This window comes from Pelophylax lessonae (assembly GCF_965119305.1).
Source record: "Pelophylax lessonae genome assembly, chromosome: 4".
Taxonomy (NCBI): domain Eukaryota; kingdom Metazoa; phylum Chordata; class Amphibia; order Anura; family Ranidae; genus Pelophylax; species Pelophylax lessonae.
This window is the reverse complement of record NC_138771.1, coordinates 400,915,796-400,932,605: the sequence shown is the minus strand read 5'-3', so window position 1 is coordinate 400,932,605 and position 16,810 is coordinate 400,915,796. Positions and strand designations below refer to the sequence as shown.

General features: G+C 46.7%; 1 protein-coding gene across 1 annotated transcript in view; it reads left to right on the top strand.

Annotated features, from left to right (window-relative positions):
• The window catches only part of SKP1 (S-phase kinase associated protein 1), a 55,819-nt gene that overhangs the window by 6,723 nt on the left and 32,286 nt on the right, over nt 1-16,810 (top strand). Inside the window, exon 2 of the mRNA XM_082252645.1 lies at nt 3,769-3,842. Coding sequence (XP_082108771.1) covers nt 3,769-3,842 — 74 coding nt within the window. The remainder of the gene's footprint in view (nt 1-3,768; nt 3,843-16,810) is intronic.

Sequence of the window (16,810 nt, the reverse complement as noted above, 5' to 3'; positions counted from 1 at the left end):
CCCCTTACCTGGTGGTTCATAGGGATAAGGTGGTATTGCGTCCTAACCCATCCTTTCTCCCTAAGGTGGTTTCTGAATTTCACCTTAATGAGGACATTGTTTTGCCTTCGCTCTGTGCGAAGTCTAAGCATCCTAAGAAGGTTGCTCTGCATTCCTTGGATGTTGTCAGGGCGATCAGGGTTTACCTGTCGTCTGAATGGTATGGCTGCGTCTGCGGCGACCATTTCAAAATGGATCAGACAGACAATTGTACAGGCCTATTCGATTAGGGAACTGGTTCCTCCATTCCCTGTCAAGGCGCACTCTACCGAGTGCTGAGTGCGTCCTGGGCCTTCCGGCATCAGGCTTCGGTGGCCCAGGTGTGCAAGGCTGCGACTTGGTCGTCAGTGCACACCTTTTCAAAATTCTACAAAATTGATGTTCTGGCATCAGCTGATGCCTCCTTTGGCCGCAAAGTTCTCTGTGCGGCAGTACCGTAAAGGGACCCTGGTTTTCATGCGGGTCCTTAGCTGTTGGGGTTGTTTATCCCCTTGGTTATTTGCTTTCCTGGGTTGTTGCTCCTGTTGAGCTTTTTTTGTTACCCAGAGGATCACCTTGTGGTTCTGGTAAGGTTATTTTCTCTGTTGTGGGTACTGCGTTGCCTTTCTGACTGTTGCGTTTCCCACCCCTCATGTCTACACTGCTTTGGGACATCCCCATTGGTGAAGACTGTAGGAGTGGGTGGTGACTGTCGGAGGACATAAGAGAAAACGGAATTTGTGTAAAATCTTACCGTAAAATTCCTTTGAGTCCTCCGACAGTCGCCGCCCCCGCCCCTCTTTTGGGGTTCTTATACACTTAACTGCTCGCTACGAAACTGAGTTGGGATGGCTGATTGCGGGGAGGGTATTGGACCAGTGGGACAGCCTCCATGGGTGTGTCTATGTAAATGCTTTGTTTTATAACAAGTCTTATGCCTAGTTCCATTGGTGAAGACTGTGTGAGTGGGCGGCGACTGTCGGAGGACTCAAGAGAAAGGAATTTTAAGGTAAGATTTTCTAAAATTCCGTTCTTTTCCTAAACGGTGCATGTTTTTAGATTTACTGTACCTATAGGTAAGCCTTCTAGGGAGTTTACTCCCACTTTGATGTTGAACTGTGCTTCATTTTATTTTGCTTTAAATTTCCTCCTCCCTCTCGCTTGGGAGCCCTATCCGTGGTCTTTCCTTTGCATCAGGGAGTCCCTGTCAGTGCACTTTTTTTACTCTACTCCCTCATCATCCTAATCAATCATCATCCATCATCAACCATCATCCATGTTATGCTCTGGAATTCTCTTCCCAAGAACATCAATTGCCTCCTCCCTAAACCTTTTCAATTCAAAACTTAAAACTAGGGATGCACCGAGATTTCGGCCACCGAAATTATCGGCCGAAAATGAGTCTATCCCATTTTGGCTGATAATGGGTTAACAATGCCGAAATTAATGGCCGCCGTGAGAAAGGAGGGCACAGCGCATGTTTGAAAAGTCCCGCCTCTCAATGATGTCCCTACTACTACGATCTGTGTATGAATGAAGTGACACACCGGGCGGGAGGGCAGGCGTGCGGCCGCTAATAGCTGTAACTATGTGAGCCTTCACTTCCCTGTCAGAGGAGATACCCGCATGACAGGGAAGTGAAGGCTCACATAGTTATAGCTATTAGCGGCCGCTCGCCTGCCCTCCCGCCCGGTGTGCCAGTTCATTCATACACAGATCGTAGTAGTGACATCACAGGGAGGCAGGCCGCCAGCCAGAGGAGCTTCTTTTGAATGAAGGACACCGGAGGAGCACTCAGCAGAGTGACAGTAAGGAGATTGAATCGTTGGGATGGGGAGGGACCCTGAGCCAGAGGGGGGGGGGGGAGGGTGTACTGCCGAGGGGACGCTGAGGCAGTGGGGGGGGGGGGGGGTGGAGCTGAGGCAGCTTACCAATGGTATTGGTATTAATTATGCAGCATGAGGGTGTCACTGCTGGTCACTGATGCATCACACTATACATGTCGCCCGTCATACAGGTAAGCGGACGGCACGGCGGGGGCTCCTTCTAAGGTAAGTATTTCATAATGAGCTAGTATGCGATGCATTATGTGTTTCTCTTTCAGGATGTAAAGAAGAGAAATTTTTTTTTTTCTCGGTGTACAACCTCTTTAACTGCCACTGGTCGGTCACTAATAGATGAGTGACCAGCAGTGGCAATACATTAACCCCCCTCATGCTGCATAATACTAATACCATTGGTAATTAAATGAATCTCTTGCCAACCCATCACAGTACATATACTGTGACAGGGTGGCAGCGACAGGTGTACGTCTCTACCTGTTTTTAGTGTATGCCCCTCTTCTATCTATTTTAAAAAAAATTTGGGGGAAAAAGTAATTTTCGGCCAAGGGCATCCTGCATTTTCGGTTTCGGCCCAGAATTTTCATTTCGATGCATCCCTACTTAAAACCTTTATGACCCTTCACGTATCATTTCTGTCAAACTCGTGTGTGGGTACGTTTATACAACTGCTGCAACCCAATTGACATTAACATGGGCTGTCTGCTTGCAGCTTCATGCTACTGCGGATGAATAAACAGCTTGTGCATAATATACATGCCTCTGAGCCATATGTCACTGAGCCATATGTCACGAAGTTGGAGCAAGCATTCAGCAGCCACAGTCACTGAAGTCAGAACTCCTGGCTTACATGTAGGTTGTAGGTTGTGCAAAGTTTAGAAGACACCGAATAAGTGTGACTACAAGGCTGCTAGCTTTTTTTTTTTTTTTTTTTTTTTTTTTAAGAATAAGTGGTTTGAAATGATAGCTTTCATTTTGTCTTGGTAAAGGGTAATGCTAAGCAAATGATCACATAATTTACTCTCCAATTACAGTTGATTACGATGTAAACACAAGCTGGTTATCGTGTTCTTCGCTGTTGGCGTGAGGAGAGGGCAGCCGATAACCGGCTTGTGTGAAAGGGACCTCTTAGTGCAGTCCAAACAGTGTCCATCAGTGAAGGTGAAAAATCACCAGTTTGCACAATTTTATAACAAACTATGAAAAAGGTGTTTTTTTTTTTTTGTTTAAGCAAAAAAAATAAACCCGGTGGTGATTAAATACCACTAAAGGGAAGCGCTGTTTTGTGTGATACAAATTTTCATTTGGATCCAGTGTAACATGACTGCAGAAAATTGGTCTGGGCAGGAAGGGGGTAAAGGTGCCCAGTAGTCAAGTGGTTAAGGTTATAAGTTTGTACTGTAGCTTGTTACATAGTAGGTGAGGTTGAATAAAGACAATAGTCCATCCAGTTCAACCTGTGTAGGTGTGTGTGTGGCTGTAATCATCTCACATAGCCCTGAATGTTCTGATCATTGAGATGTACATCTAAGTCTTTTGAAAGCCACCATACTTCCCGCAGAAACCACTTCTTGTGGTAGAGAATTCCACAATCTTGTAGCCCTAACAGTAAAGAACCCCCCCACGTTGCCTGAGGTTAAAATGCTTCTCCTATAATCGCATTGTATGCCCTCGAGTCCTCATGCAATCCCTTCTACTGAATAGCTGTTTTTCTAAGCTGAGATCCCCATTGAGATATTTATAAATTGATTGCTATCATGTCCCCCCCCCCCCCCCCCCCCCCCAGGCGTCTCGTTTCCAGGGAGAATAAATCAAGCGATTGCAGACGCTCTTCATAATTAAGGTACTCCAATCCAATTGTTAAATGTCTGCATTTCTCTATCTCTAACTTTTTTTTTTTTTTTTTTAGACTTGGGGATGGACGATGAAGGTGATGATGATCCTGTTCCACTTCCAAATGTAAATGCTGCCATTTTAAAAAAGGTATTGTAAAGCATTCTTTTATATAGGTATTTTAACCACTTCTGGACCAAGCCCATTTTTGACACGTTTAAAAGTTAAAATCTGTATTGGCTAGAAATTTACTTAGAACCCCCAAACATTATATGTGTGTGTATTTATTTATTTTTTAACAAGGGCTCTGGAGAATGAAATGCGCTCATTGAATTATTTTTTGGCACGCAGTATTTGCACAGCGGTCTTTCAAACTCCATTTTTTTTAGAAAAAATACATTTTACTGCATTTAAAAAAAAAAAAAACTAAACCTTAAAGTTAGCCCATATTTTTTTTTTTTTTTTACTTTATTTTTTTGTCTTGTGAAAGATGTCACTTCCAGTAACTAGATACCTAACCTTTTACGGTTTAACATTGCACACCCACGGAATGGCGACAAACTACGGTCAAAAACAGCCGAGCCGCTTCGGCCATTACCACCTGAAAGCCGATCTACCCCCCCCCCCTTAGCTTTAAAGGCTAAAGCCCACTTTTTTCTTTTTTTTTCTCTCTTCTGAATGGGTGTAGAGGGCAAACAATTGGTTGGCACAGCTCATATCAGTGACGTGTCTTAACAATTAAATAGTTTTGGCCCTGAACCGATTCTTGCCCACCCACAGCCTAAAAACTGTAGACGGAAGCAGCGCCAATACAGGTTAACATACCTGGACATCAGCCTGTGTCGGTGGCTCTCAGTGCGCTTTCCTGGGAGCATGGTGATCTGTGTGTCCTCCAGACCCAGCAGATCACATTAACGCTGTGTCTGGGTGATCACGTGCTCTTACCATCTGATTGCTGTGTGCAATCACCTAGTACTCAATAGGGGTGCACATCTTCACTGGTCTTGCGATTCCATTATGATTATCCTGTCAACGATTTGGTTCCGCGATATCCAAAGAAGTCACAACTCCGTTTTTTTTATTTTCATCTGCTCTTAGAGCGGTATCCTATTTGGTGAGGGTCATTTCTCAACCTTCCCAAGAGGGCTGCAAGTTATTCACTCTCAGCTCATTAAAGACATAAAGAATGCCCCTTTGCTATCTGGAGGAAAAACAGAAAGGCTTCTTCGCCATAAGAGCTGTGAAAATGTGGAGTAGACTGACTCTTTCAAAAGCTAGTTCAGGGCTGCTCAGTAGATTATTTTAACAATGACTTGAAATGCGTTCCTATCCTAAATGCACAAATATAACTTGATATTACCATTTATAGTTAATTAGGCAATTGGATATTTCCCGGATCACAAGCTGTAAGTGTCCAAGAATTGGCACACAAACAGTTAATGTACATCAAAGTAGAAAAAGCTCATTTTAGATTTGTCTTGAGGCTCCATCCCTGTATGGATCAGTGGCAGCTGTGGTGGGGAGAGATGGGATCTGAATTTTAAGACTTTTTTTCAAAGATTGGGAGTGCCCAAAGCCATCCCTTTTTTTGTGGTTCCTAAATGTTTTGCGTTGAGGTACCTCTTTGAAGTCAAGTCTTTTCTCCCCTTGTATTGGATAGTGGTCACGACTGATGCCAGTCTGTCTGTGTGGGGAGCTGTCCTGGGGCTGAGCTCCACTCAGGGTTGCTGGACGCTAGAGGAATCCAGACTATCGATCAATGTCTTGGAACTTTGGGCAATCAGGTTGAGCCTGGATCACTGGACGGTTGAGCCTGGATCACTGGACGGATCAGCTCCGGGGGGGCTCTCAGTACGGATCCAGTCAGACAATTGCACGGCAGTGGTTTATATCAATCACCAGGGCGGGACAAAGTGTGTTGGTGGTTCTGAAGGTAGCCGGCATTCTCTGGTGGGCACAAGGCTTCGTTCTGGCCCTCTCTGCCATACACATTACAGGTGTGTAAAATTGGCAGGCAGACCATCTGTTGGCAGGCGTTGGACCAAGGGGAGTGGTCCCTTCATCCGGTCATTTCATCTGATCAATCTGTAGTGGGGCACCCCCCAGGTGAACCTGTTGGCGTCTGGGCTCGACGGAAAGGTACCGAGGTCTGTGGCAAGGTCACTGGATCCTCTAGCGGACGCCACAGATGCTCTGGTAGCTCTGTAAGGGCCAGTATCATCTGATGTACGCCTTCCCTACACTCAAGCCTAAAGACAAAGGAGAGGAACCTCCCTAGTGGGACTTTAACGGTCTTTATTCTAATAGTTGGTAATAACCCAAAAAAGTTTTGTAGCTAGAAGTGCAAAAAAGTAAAATTTGGTATTCAATTTATTAATTACAAAAAAACACGAGAAACCGGAGGGTGGCTAGCCCTAAAGACTCAATCATATACTGTCACATTTGAGCCAACCAAATTGCATATATTACATGAAAACGGTTTTAACCATGATAGAACATGACTGTACACCGACGCATTTCTGGATACTAATTCCTTCTTCAGGGTTGTATAAATAGTATAGTTAAAGACAGCATTTATGATACAAAGAATCAGCAAATTAGCCAGTGTCTCATAAAATCAACATATAGAATATGTCCAACCCATACAATCGGAGGGAGCAGTGGCCATCCATGTGGATGTCAAACGTGGAGCCCAGCAGGATACAGCAATGGCGACGGCGCAACAAGAGCAAAAGTGCTCAATCATTAGGAGAAGTTTGGCAATCACAATATATGGGCTGACCCACGGCCAGCGATATAGGGGAGGCCTCCCGTGTGGGTTTGTCGGCCTTCTTATTTTTTTTATTTTTCTTGATCTTTGGGATTTTTATTTTTCTTGATCTTTGGGATTTTTTTCAGGCAGAGATTTTCTATCAACAGTTGGGCTGGGCGATGGGCTGGTTATTCTAGATCCCGTGGTCACCCCAGTCTGAGCTTCTTTGGTGGAGAGGGAGGTCTATCATGGGAGCTTTACCCCCATGCACTTGGCTGGATTGGTAAGTAGAATTGCCCCCACCCCCCTCTCTGGCCGCTGGTACTCTCTGGGGTTGTTGGTCCTGCTGGGTCCCCTTTTGCCCCCCCCCCTTCTTGACAGATTACCTGGTCTGGTAGTGTTTGGAGTTTGCTGGCAGGGGACATGCTGCAGCTATGTCTGGGGGTTTTTCTTTCCTTGCCCTGGAGCTGGGCTTTGTCTTGCATGGCAGTTCAGATTCTTCTCTTGTACTGAAAATTCTAAGCATTGCTTCACTGCACACTAAAGCCCCGTACACACGTACCGATTGTCGGCCGTAAATATTTGGCCGACGACCGATCGGCCGATTGTAGGCTTGGTAGTATGATGCTGCCGACAGCGCATTTTCGGCCGAACAGAATCTGTCGTGCAGGCATTAAAATATTTGTTGGCCGTCACCAGAACGGCCGATTGTTCGCCAGTCAGTACAGATTTCGGCCGACAGACAGCAGATTAGCAAGACTGGGCATGCTCATAAAAGAAAAGACAAGGAAAGTTAACCATCACATGACATCACTTCTGCAGTCGGCTGTTGTTGGCCGACAAAATTCATGTGCAGTCTTTTGCAGTTTTCAACAGACAGGACAGCCCTGGACAAAAGTCGGCCGATCGTTCGGCCGACGATCAGTACGTGTGTACGGGGCTTTAGCTTCTTGCAGTGTATTTTAGAAGCTGCAGTAAGACAGAGCCCACCTCCGCTCCGGGATGAAGGAAACCCTGTGTCCTTTATCCCTTCCTCCTCAATCATTTGTCCCTGGCCCGTACCTTTTTTTTTTTTTTTTTTTTTTTTTTTTTGCAAAAAAAAACTTCATTGGAACACAAAGTGGCAACCACAAAATAACTTGCAACAACAATGTAGACAGGGCAAAAAAAATGTCTGCAAGACACTTAAACATCAGGTAATGACAAGGCCTTGCTATGTATGTGCAGTTTTTGCCATTTTAGAAGGGTTTTTTTTTTTTAAAGTGGAAAGAAAAAGGAGAGCGAGAGGGGGGGGGAGGAGCAACGGAAGAGCAAACGGGCTGTCACGGCTAGTGAAGCTTGTGAAGGGGGGGGGGGGGTCCTCAATCCTGTTTATCTCCTACTTTTCCTAACCAGTGCGTTTAAGGTCGGGGGTGAAAATTGTTTCCAGTGTAGAGGTATACAAGATTTAGCAGCGTTCACCAGATGTCGGGCAATTGATTTCTTGTACTGTGAAGGTGGTAATTCAGAAAGGTATAGGAGAAAGAAAGCAGGGTCATATGGGATAGTGAGTTCTGTAAATTTAGTGTGATCTTGCAGACCCCTGTCTAGAAATGGGCAAGTTGGGACAGGACCAAAATATATGTAATACAGTACCCTCATGTCTCTGGCAGTGCCAGCACCGGTCTGAGGTGTCTGGGAAGCATCTGTGAAGTTTAGCAGGTATGAAGCGCCACCTTGTTGAGACCTTAAAGTTGGTCTCTTGAATTTTAGTGTAGATCAAGGAGCGGAACGGAAGGGCAAGTATACATACTTGTGTAGCCAGGAAAGTCGAGGTTGCTCCGACAGAGTAATTGGTATGTTGTATAGTTTGGAAAGAGCTCTTGGCAGAGTTCCTGATTCCGAGCATAACTCTTCAAACAACTGAAGTGACGAGGGCCAGGAGTGTAAAAAATGGTGTAAGAGCAGAGCACTACAGAACGGAAGTTTGTATGTGCCCAGGGTGACGGCCAGCCATCGCCCAACAAAGTGCGATGCCTGGAACATTCCCAGCCTCTGAGTGCGATGAGGGACCTTGAGGAGAAGCCTGGGTTCCCCAGTACTGGGTACAGTGGGGAGTCTGCGTTAAAGAGAAACTTGTTTGCATATCCGCAGGTGGTGCGAAGCGTAGACCCGATCGTGGGATGTGATTTCAAATCAGGAGGTAGGCTGCTATAGCACCAGAGGGCCCTGGTAAGGGGGATCCTATTTGGTTTCATTCCAGAGTCACCCAGGGCTTGGAATCAGCATGTCGGCACCAGTCGATAATCCTACCAAGATGAACTGCTGAATGGTACTTTTTTGACATCGGGGGAACACCAGGCCTCCGAGTGCTTTAGGAAGGGATAGAATGTGACGAGGGAGGCGAGGCTTCTTATTGGCCCAAACTAATTTCGAAAAGAGGGATTGTAATTGTCTAAGTTTTTAGAGGGAAGATGAATGGGTAGGGTCTGCAGGAGATGGAGATATTTAGGCAAGATGCACATCTTGATCAGATTACATCTACCAAACCAGGAGTGGAGACCTCCACTCCATTTCTCCAAAAGGATGCAATTAGAGGCCAACAGGGGTGGGAAGTTAAGTTACATAGTAGGTGAGGTTGAATAAAGACAATAGTCCATCCTGTTCAACCTGTGTAGGTGTGTGTGGCTGTAATCATCTCACGTGGCTGTAATCATCTCACATACCCCTGAATGTTCTGATCCTTGAGATGCATGTCCAATAGTCTTTTGAAAGCCACCATCCTACCTGCAGAAACCACCTCTTGTGGTAGAGAATTCCACAATCTTGTAGCCCTAACAGTAAAGAACCCCCCCACGTTGCCTGAGGTTAAAACGCTTCTCCTCTAATCGCATTGTATGCCCCCGAGTCCTCATGCAATCCCTTCGACTGAACAGCTTTTTTTCTAAGCTGAGATCCCCATTGAGATATTTAAAAATTGCTATCATGTCCCCCCTCAGGCGTCTCTCTTCTCCAGGGAGAATAAATCAAGCGATTGCAGACGCTCGTCATAATCAAGGTCCTCCAATCCCCTAATTAGTTTAGTTGCCCTTCTCTGGACTTTCTCCAGCTCCAACACATCCCTTCTGAGGACTGGCGACCAGAACTGGACAGAATACTCCAGATGCGGTCGGACCAGAGTTTTATAAAGTGGAAGGATTATAGTCTTATCTCTGGAATACATCCCTTTCTTTATGCATGCTAATATTCTGCTAGCTTTGGCAGCTGCCGCTTGACATTGCATGCTGTTGCCTAGTCTATCATCAACCAAGACTCCCAGATCCTTCTCCATTTTTGATTCCCCCAAGGGTTCACCTCCTAACGTGTATTGTGTTTTTATGTTTTTAGTCCCCCCAAGTGCAAAACCTTACACTTCTCTACGTTAAACCTCATTTGCCAAGTCGTTGCCCACTCCGTTATTTTGTCCAGGTCATCCTGTAGGATATCTGCTTCATGCTGTGCAGTTATTGCCCTGCCCAATTTTGTGTCATCTGCAAAAACTGATATTGAACTACTGACCCCGACCTCAATGCTGTTTATGAATAAATTGAACAAGGTTGATCCCAGGACTGAGCCTTGGGGGACCCCGCTTGCTACCTCAGACCAGTCTGAGTATGCGCTGTTTATTACCACCCTTTGGACGTGCCCTTTTAGCCAGTTCCGTATCCAAAAGCAAACCCTGCTGTCGATACCTGCAGACCTTATTTTATAAATTAAGCGCTTATGGGGAACTGTATCAAACGCCTTAGCGAAATCTAGGTACACCACATCCACTGGTCTGCCCCTATCTAGCTCACAGCTCACCTCCTCGTAGAATGCTAATAGATTGGTTTGACAAGAACGCCCATTTGTAAACCCGTGCTGGTTACTGCTGATGATGTTGTTGTCTTTAGCAAACTCTACGATGTAGTCCCTTGTCATCCCCTCCAGAAGTTTACATACTATCGATGTCCAACTGACAGGCCTATAATTTCCCGGGATATGCCTCTGACCCTTTTTTAATATCGGAATCACGTTAGCTTTCCTCCAATCTCCTGGTACATCTACTGTCCGCAAAGATCAGGAACAGTGGTCTGGATATAACCTTACTGAGTTCCTTGAGTACTCTCCGATGTACGCCATCCGGGCCTGGTGATTTGTTTGTGTTAAGTTTATCCAGCCTTTCCCTGATTTCACCCTCTGTTAGCCATAGTGGCAAGTCCTGTGTATTACTACTAACCAAACAGTCATGGTCAGTGTACCCTTCCGTTTCCTGTGTAAATACTGACGAGAAAAAAGCATTCAGCACCGTTGCTTTTTCAGTGTCCTCTGTAACCAACCTCCCATCATTGCTAATTATGTGTGCAATATGCTCTGCCCTAGTTTTTTTGCTGTTGATATACTTAAAGAATTTCTTTTGGGTTTTTTTTTTTACTATCCTCCGCTATTTGTCTCAAGTCTATTTTAGCCATCTTTATTTCGTGTTTACACTTCTTATTTGCCTCCTTGTATTGGTCGAAAGCCAATACTGTGCCTTCTGATTTATATTTCCTGAAGGCCAATTTTTTTCCCCTAATAAGATTTTTAACGCTACGGTTTAGCCAGCCAGGTTTGGCCTTGTCTCTTCTAAATTTATTTCCCATAGGAATGCACTGCAAGATGCCTTTGCTTAATATGTTCCTAAAGCATTCCCATTTTTCCTCTGTGGTCAGGGATCCTAGGGTTCGGTCCCAGTTTACCCTTTCCATCAATGAGTACAATTTTGGAATGTCTGCCCTTCTGAAGTTAAGGGTTCTTATGTTCCCCACTTGCCTTGTTCTATTGTTTTACACTAAATGTGATCATCCTGTGATCGCTAGAGCCCAGGTTGTCCCTGACTCCAACCTCCGAGATTATGTCTGGGTCATTAGTGATCAATAGATCCAGGATTGCGTTTTCTCTAGTAGGAGAATCCACCAGCTGTGACATGTAATTATCCTGTAAGGTTTCCGTGAATAGACAGGCCTTATGTGAGTGTGTAATCCCCTCTCCCCAGTCAATGTCGGGATAATTGAAGTCCCCCAATATGATGACTGATCCTAGCTTTGCCACTTTACCCAAAAGTGCTAAAAATTCCAGCTCTACCTCCTCCCCTTGTTTAGGTGGCCTATAGCAAACCCCCACAATTACTTTTCCCTTTACTCCTTCCCTAAGGAGTTCTACCCACACGGATTCTAACTCCATACTCATCCCTTCCGTAATGTCACTCCTCTCTATCACCCTTACATTGTTCTTGACGTAGAGACATACCCCTCCTCCTCTTTTCCTACCCTGTCCTTCCGGTACACCGAATACCCTTGGATATTTGCCAGCCAGTCATGTGAGGGGTCGAACCAAGTCTCCGCTATTCCCACAAGGTCTATGTCCTCCTCATGAACTAACATTTCCAACTCATCCATTTTATTAGCTAGGCTCCTGGCATTAGCATATACCCCTCTTAGTTTTACGGAAGTTAAGCGCGATTGGCGGTTATGTTTATTCCTGTTTGGTCTGAGGTTCTCCTGCACAGACCTACCGATTTGACGTTGTGGACCTACTGTCGCTGCTGACCCTACAACTGCCTTCAGTCCTTTGCTCCCTCCTAACTGACTCTACTTCTGAGCCCCCCCCCCCCCCCCCCCCGTCTCCTAGTTTAAATGCCCCTCCAACTTGGTGGCCATCTTTCTCCCCAAAAGAGCTGTACCGAGAAGAAGTCAGCCCAGTTCTCCAGGAACCCAAACCCCCTCCTTCCTACACCAGTTCCTCAGCCACTTGTTAAGTTCCCTAATCTCCTTCTGCCTCTCCTGTGTGGCTCGAGGTACAGGCAGTATTTCAGAGAAAACCACCTTGGAGGTCCTTTTCCTCATTCTATTACCTAAGTCCCTGAAATCGTTCTTTAGGATCCTCCACCTACCTTTAACTTTGTCATTAGTGCCCACATGCACCATGACCGCTGGGTCATCCCCAGCCCCGCACAATAATCTGTCTGCCAGATCTGCGATGTGCCGAACGCGGGCGCCCGGTAAACAACATACTGTTCGGTTCACGAGATCTTTTTTACAGCTTGCCCTCTATGTCCTCTTGATAATTGAGTCCCCAACTACCACAACCTTTCTAATCTTTCCTGAGTTACGGCCCCCCTTCTTCCTGGAGCCGTCCCTCCCCTGGCAGCTGGGGGAGGGCGCATGCTCCAGCTCTGCCACCTCCTGAGTTGATATCCCCCTCAACCTGCAACTCGGCAAATATGTTAGGGTGTACCAACTCAGGACTGGCCTCCCTGACACTCCTCCCACTAACATTCCTAATGGTCACCCAGCTGCGTACCTCTGCTGCTTGCGTCTCCTCTATTCCTCCCTCTATGCTGGCCCCTGCCAGCGCCTGATGGGTAATGTCCAAGCTCCTTTCCAGGTTGTAGATGCCACGCAGTCTTGTCGCTGTGTTCTCTAGATCCACGATGTGGGCTTCCAGAGCAACAAGTCGCTCACATCTTGCACAGCAGTATTCGTCCTCGATTGGTTCATCAAGAAAATCATACATGGCGCAAGAAGTGCATCCCCAATCCTGTCGGACATTACCCACTACTCTATGGGGATAATTTTAACGACCTGCTCTTCCTTACTTACACTACCTCTAACTCCCCTGGTACTAAACCTGGGGTACTTACCAGTCGCAAGGATACTCTCCAGTCGCAAGGATACTCTCCAGTCGCAAGGATACTCTCCAGTCGCAAGGATACTCTCCAGTCTAAACGTGTGGGCAAGATCAGGAGGGATACGTGTACCTAAGTACTGCAAAGCAAGGTCAGTCCATTTAAACGTAAAACTCGACACTCTTAAGTTGTCGGAGGCGGGGGAGACGGTAGCGCAACTCCCATGGCCTTTGATTTCAGGGTTCGTACGGTCATGAAAATCCTGGAAAAGTCATGGGTTTTTTACATGACACTTTCCAGGCCTGGAAAATGAGTAAACCCCACTAGGTTTTGGAAAAGTCATGGAATATGAGAACTCGCCACTGTGGAGGACCGGGGAGCGGATGCTTAATAATTTTATTGCCTAATTATTTTATTGCCTATCGATTTTTATTGCCACATATTTAAATTGGTGTAAGCGTCTGTCCTTCCGGGTCAGCGGTTTGCCCTTACTGTCACTGGCCAGCAGCAGCCGAGGAGATGAACCAATCAGGCGGCGGGGAGGGCCGGCCGCGGTTTGCCCCGAGACTGTAACTGGCCAGCAGCCGGGAGATTACAACCAATCAGGTAGCGGAAGCGCATAGTCACTGGAGGGCGGGCCGGCCGCATGGAACGTGATGACACGGGGGGGGGGGGTGTCAGGCTGGTGTCCGCCGGGCCGCCCGCATCTCCGTGTGAAGAAGGCAGCGGCAGGAAGGTCAGTGAGAGTGTCTGAGCAGCCTTGTTTTGTGTGCTGGATAGAAGGGGGATGGGCCAGCTGCATATAGATGAATTGAACTTTACATATTCCTCCTGCTGTCGCTGAATGCTTGTTACTCCTCCTCTCAGCGGCTGCAGGAGGAATATGGAAAGTTCAATTCATCGATATGCAGCTGCCCCATCCCCCTCCTATACAACTTTCTTTGCTGGCCCCCCTCAGTGCTATTAGCCCCCCGGTGCTCTTTAGCTCCCCACAGTGCTTTTCATCTCTCTCCACCTCCCTGGCTCCCCCCTCAGTGCTCTCCAGTTCCCCCCCCTCCTCCTGTGCTCTCCACCCCCCCTGCGCCTTCCAACCCCCCTGCAATGCTTTCCAACCCCCCCCCCCCTCCTTGCCGTTCAGCTCCTCCTGTGCTCTCCGGCCCCCCTAGTGCTCTTCTATCATGTCTGCGGTTCTTGACCTTCTCTTGTAACATGTCAGTAGTCTCTGACCCATCTCTTGTATCGTGTCCACAGTCTCTGACCATCTCTTGTATCGTGTCCACAGTCTCTGACCATCTCTTGTTTCGTGTCTGCACTCTCTGACCATCTCTTGCATCGTGTCTGCACTCTCTGACCATCTCTTGCATCATGTCTGCACTCTCTGACCATCTCTTGCATCATGTCTGCACTCTCTGACCATCTCTTGCATCATGTCTGCACTCTCTGACCATCTCTTGCATCATGTCTGCACTCTCTGACCATCTCTTGCATCATGTCTGCACTCTCTGACCATCTCTTGCATCATGTCTGCACTCTCTGACCATCTCTTGCATCATGTCTGCACTCTGACCATCTCTTGCATCATGTCTGCACTCTCTGACCATCTCTTGCATCATGTCTGCACTCTCTGACCATCTCTTGCATCATGTCTGCACTCTCTGACCATCTCTTGCACCATGTCTGCCCTCTCTGACCATCTCCTCTACCATGTCTGCCCTCTCTGACCATCTCCTCTACCATGTCTGCCCTCTCTGACCATCTCCTCTACCATGTCTGCCCTCTCTGACCATCTCCTCTACCATGTCCGCAGCCCCACACTTTTTTTTCCCCAGGACTTGACCCCTGAGTATAGACAAGAGTAAGCGCCGCATCTGTGCCATTCATACCAGTCCACCTGCACCTCCATCAGGACTGTGGCTTGGGCCTAAAGAGTAAGCGCCGCATTTTGTGCAGCGGACTGTGCCATCCATACCAGTCCGGGTGCACCTCCATCATGACTACCTGAACTGAAGCTTTATCCCCAAGCAGGAGCGGCCATTAATCTTCTTCTTTCTCCAGTTACAGTATATTGGTTAAATTACAATTACAAGTTAACTTTATGGGGGTAACAGTTTCAGCTAAAGTTAGTGTGTTCACAGGGTAGCAATGCCAGGGAAATGCAGCTTTAAAATGTATGGCTTCATGATGAAAAGTATGAGAGGTGGCTGGAGAGAGATCAGGACCCGGGACGTGCTAAATGTACAGTGTGTGTCGTAAAACGTTTGACATTTCGAACATTTTGGAGAGGCAGCGCTGTCTAGCCACGCAAAAGGTGCAAAGCACCAGTCTGCAGCTGCGTGCTCGACAGCTTCCAATCCGATCGCTGGCTTTTTCACCTGTGCGCCTGAAGTGACACCGGCTCCCAGCTGCGGCAGCGGTGCTTCCATCTAATCCACTGTAAAACAAGGGACCATTTTGAGTCGCGCTGTATCCAGAAACGAAACCCTAAATGCAGAGGTACTGTACACTACAAAGCATGTCATTTATTTTAGTAAAAAATATGCTGGGTGTGACATGGATTTTCTTCTTATTTAACATGTATACATAGACATTTCATGAAACTTTAGGTCATGAATATTTACGTGAAGTCATGGAATTTTATTGGTAAAAATGTGTATGAACCCTGGATTTGCTGAAGTTATTCTAAGTTTTCCAGGTTCCCATAGGTCTCAAACTGGTGGAGAAGGTTGGGAAGAGAAACAGTAGGATTAGTGAGGGAGAATAAAAGGTCATCAGCATACGCCGAGATTTTATACTGCAAGTCTCTAACTGGGATACCAGTGATGTCAGGATTCAGGGGCATTCTGCATAGAAATGTTTCTGAGGAGAGTTGACAAACCTGTCTCGTCCCCATCCGAATGAAGCCCAGAGGACACCATTCGCTTTCACCGGGGCTGTGGGGCTAGCGTACACAGACTATATCCAGTGGGTCATATTTTCCCCCAAGCCGATATATTTGAGTACTGCGGACATAAACTTCCAGTTTACACGGTCAAAGGCCTTCTCTGCGTCTGTCCCCACAAATACACTGGGTAAACGGAAGGTATTGGCAACATGGACCAGGTTAAGCACCTTGACTGTATTGTCTCTAGCTTCTCTGGAGGGTATGAAGCCTACTTGGTCTAGATGGATGAGATGCGGCAAGGGTTGCGCTAGCCTGGTTGCAAGAATTTTTGTAAAAATCTTAAGGTCAAGATTAAGGAGTGAAATGGGTCTATAACTACCACATGCAGTCGGGTCTTTACCTTTCTTAGGGATTACGGAAATATGAGCCTTCAATGTGTCCCTGCCGAAAGCTGTACCCGAGCTAGCTGAATTAAAGAGTTTGCTCCCGATTTTTAGTCCATACATGCTCAGTCTGATAGTAAGGTGAGGTAAGGCCATCTGGGCCAGGGGCCTTCCCAGGTTTCAGCGAGCTTGTTGTAATTCAGTAGAAGTGATAGGTTGCTCGAGTTCCTCCGGTACGTCTGAGTTGAGAGAGAAGAGCGGATGAATTTCTCTATTAGATGCTGGGGAGGGGAAGAATCACGTAAGTTGTATAGAGAGGCGTAAAATTCTTTGAACGTATCTGCGATCTGTTTGTGGAGATGCCTTTTTGCCGTCGGGGGAAGTGACGTGTGGGATATAGGAGGCCGTCAGGCCGCCCTCACATCTTGGACTGATCTT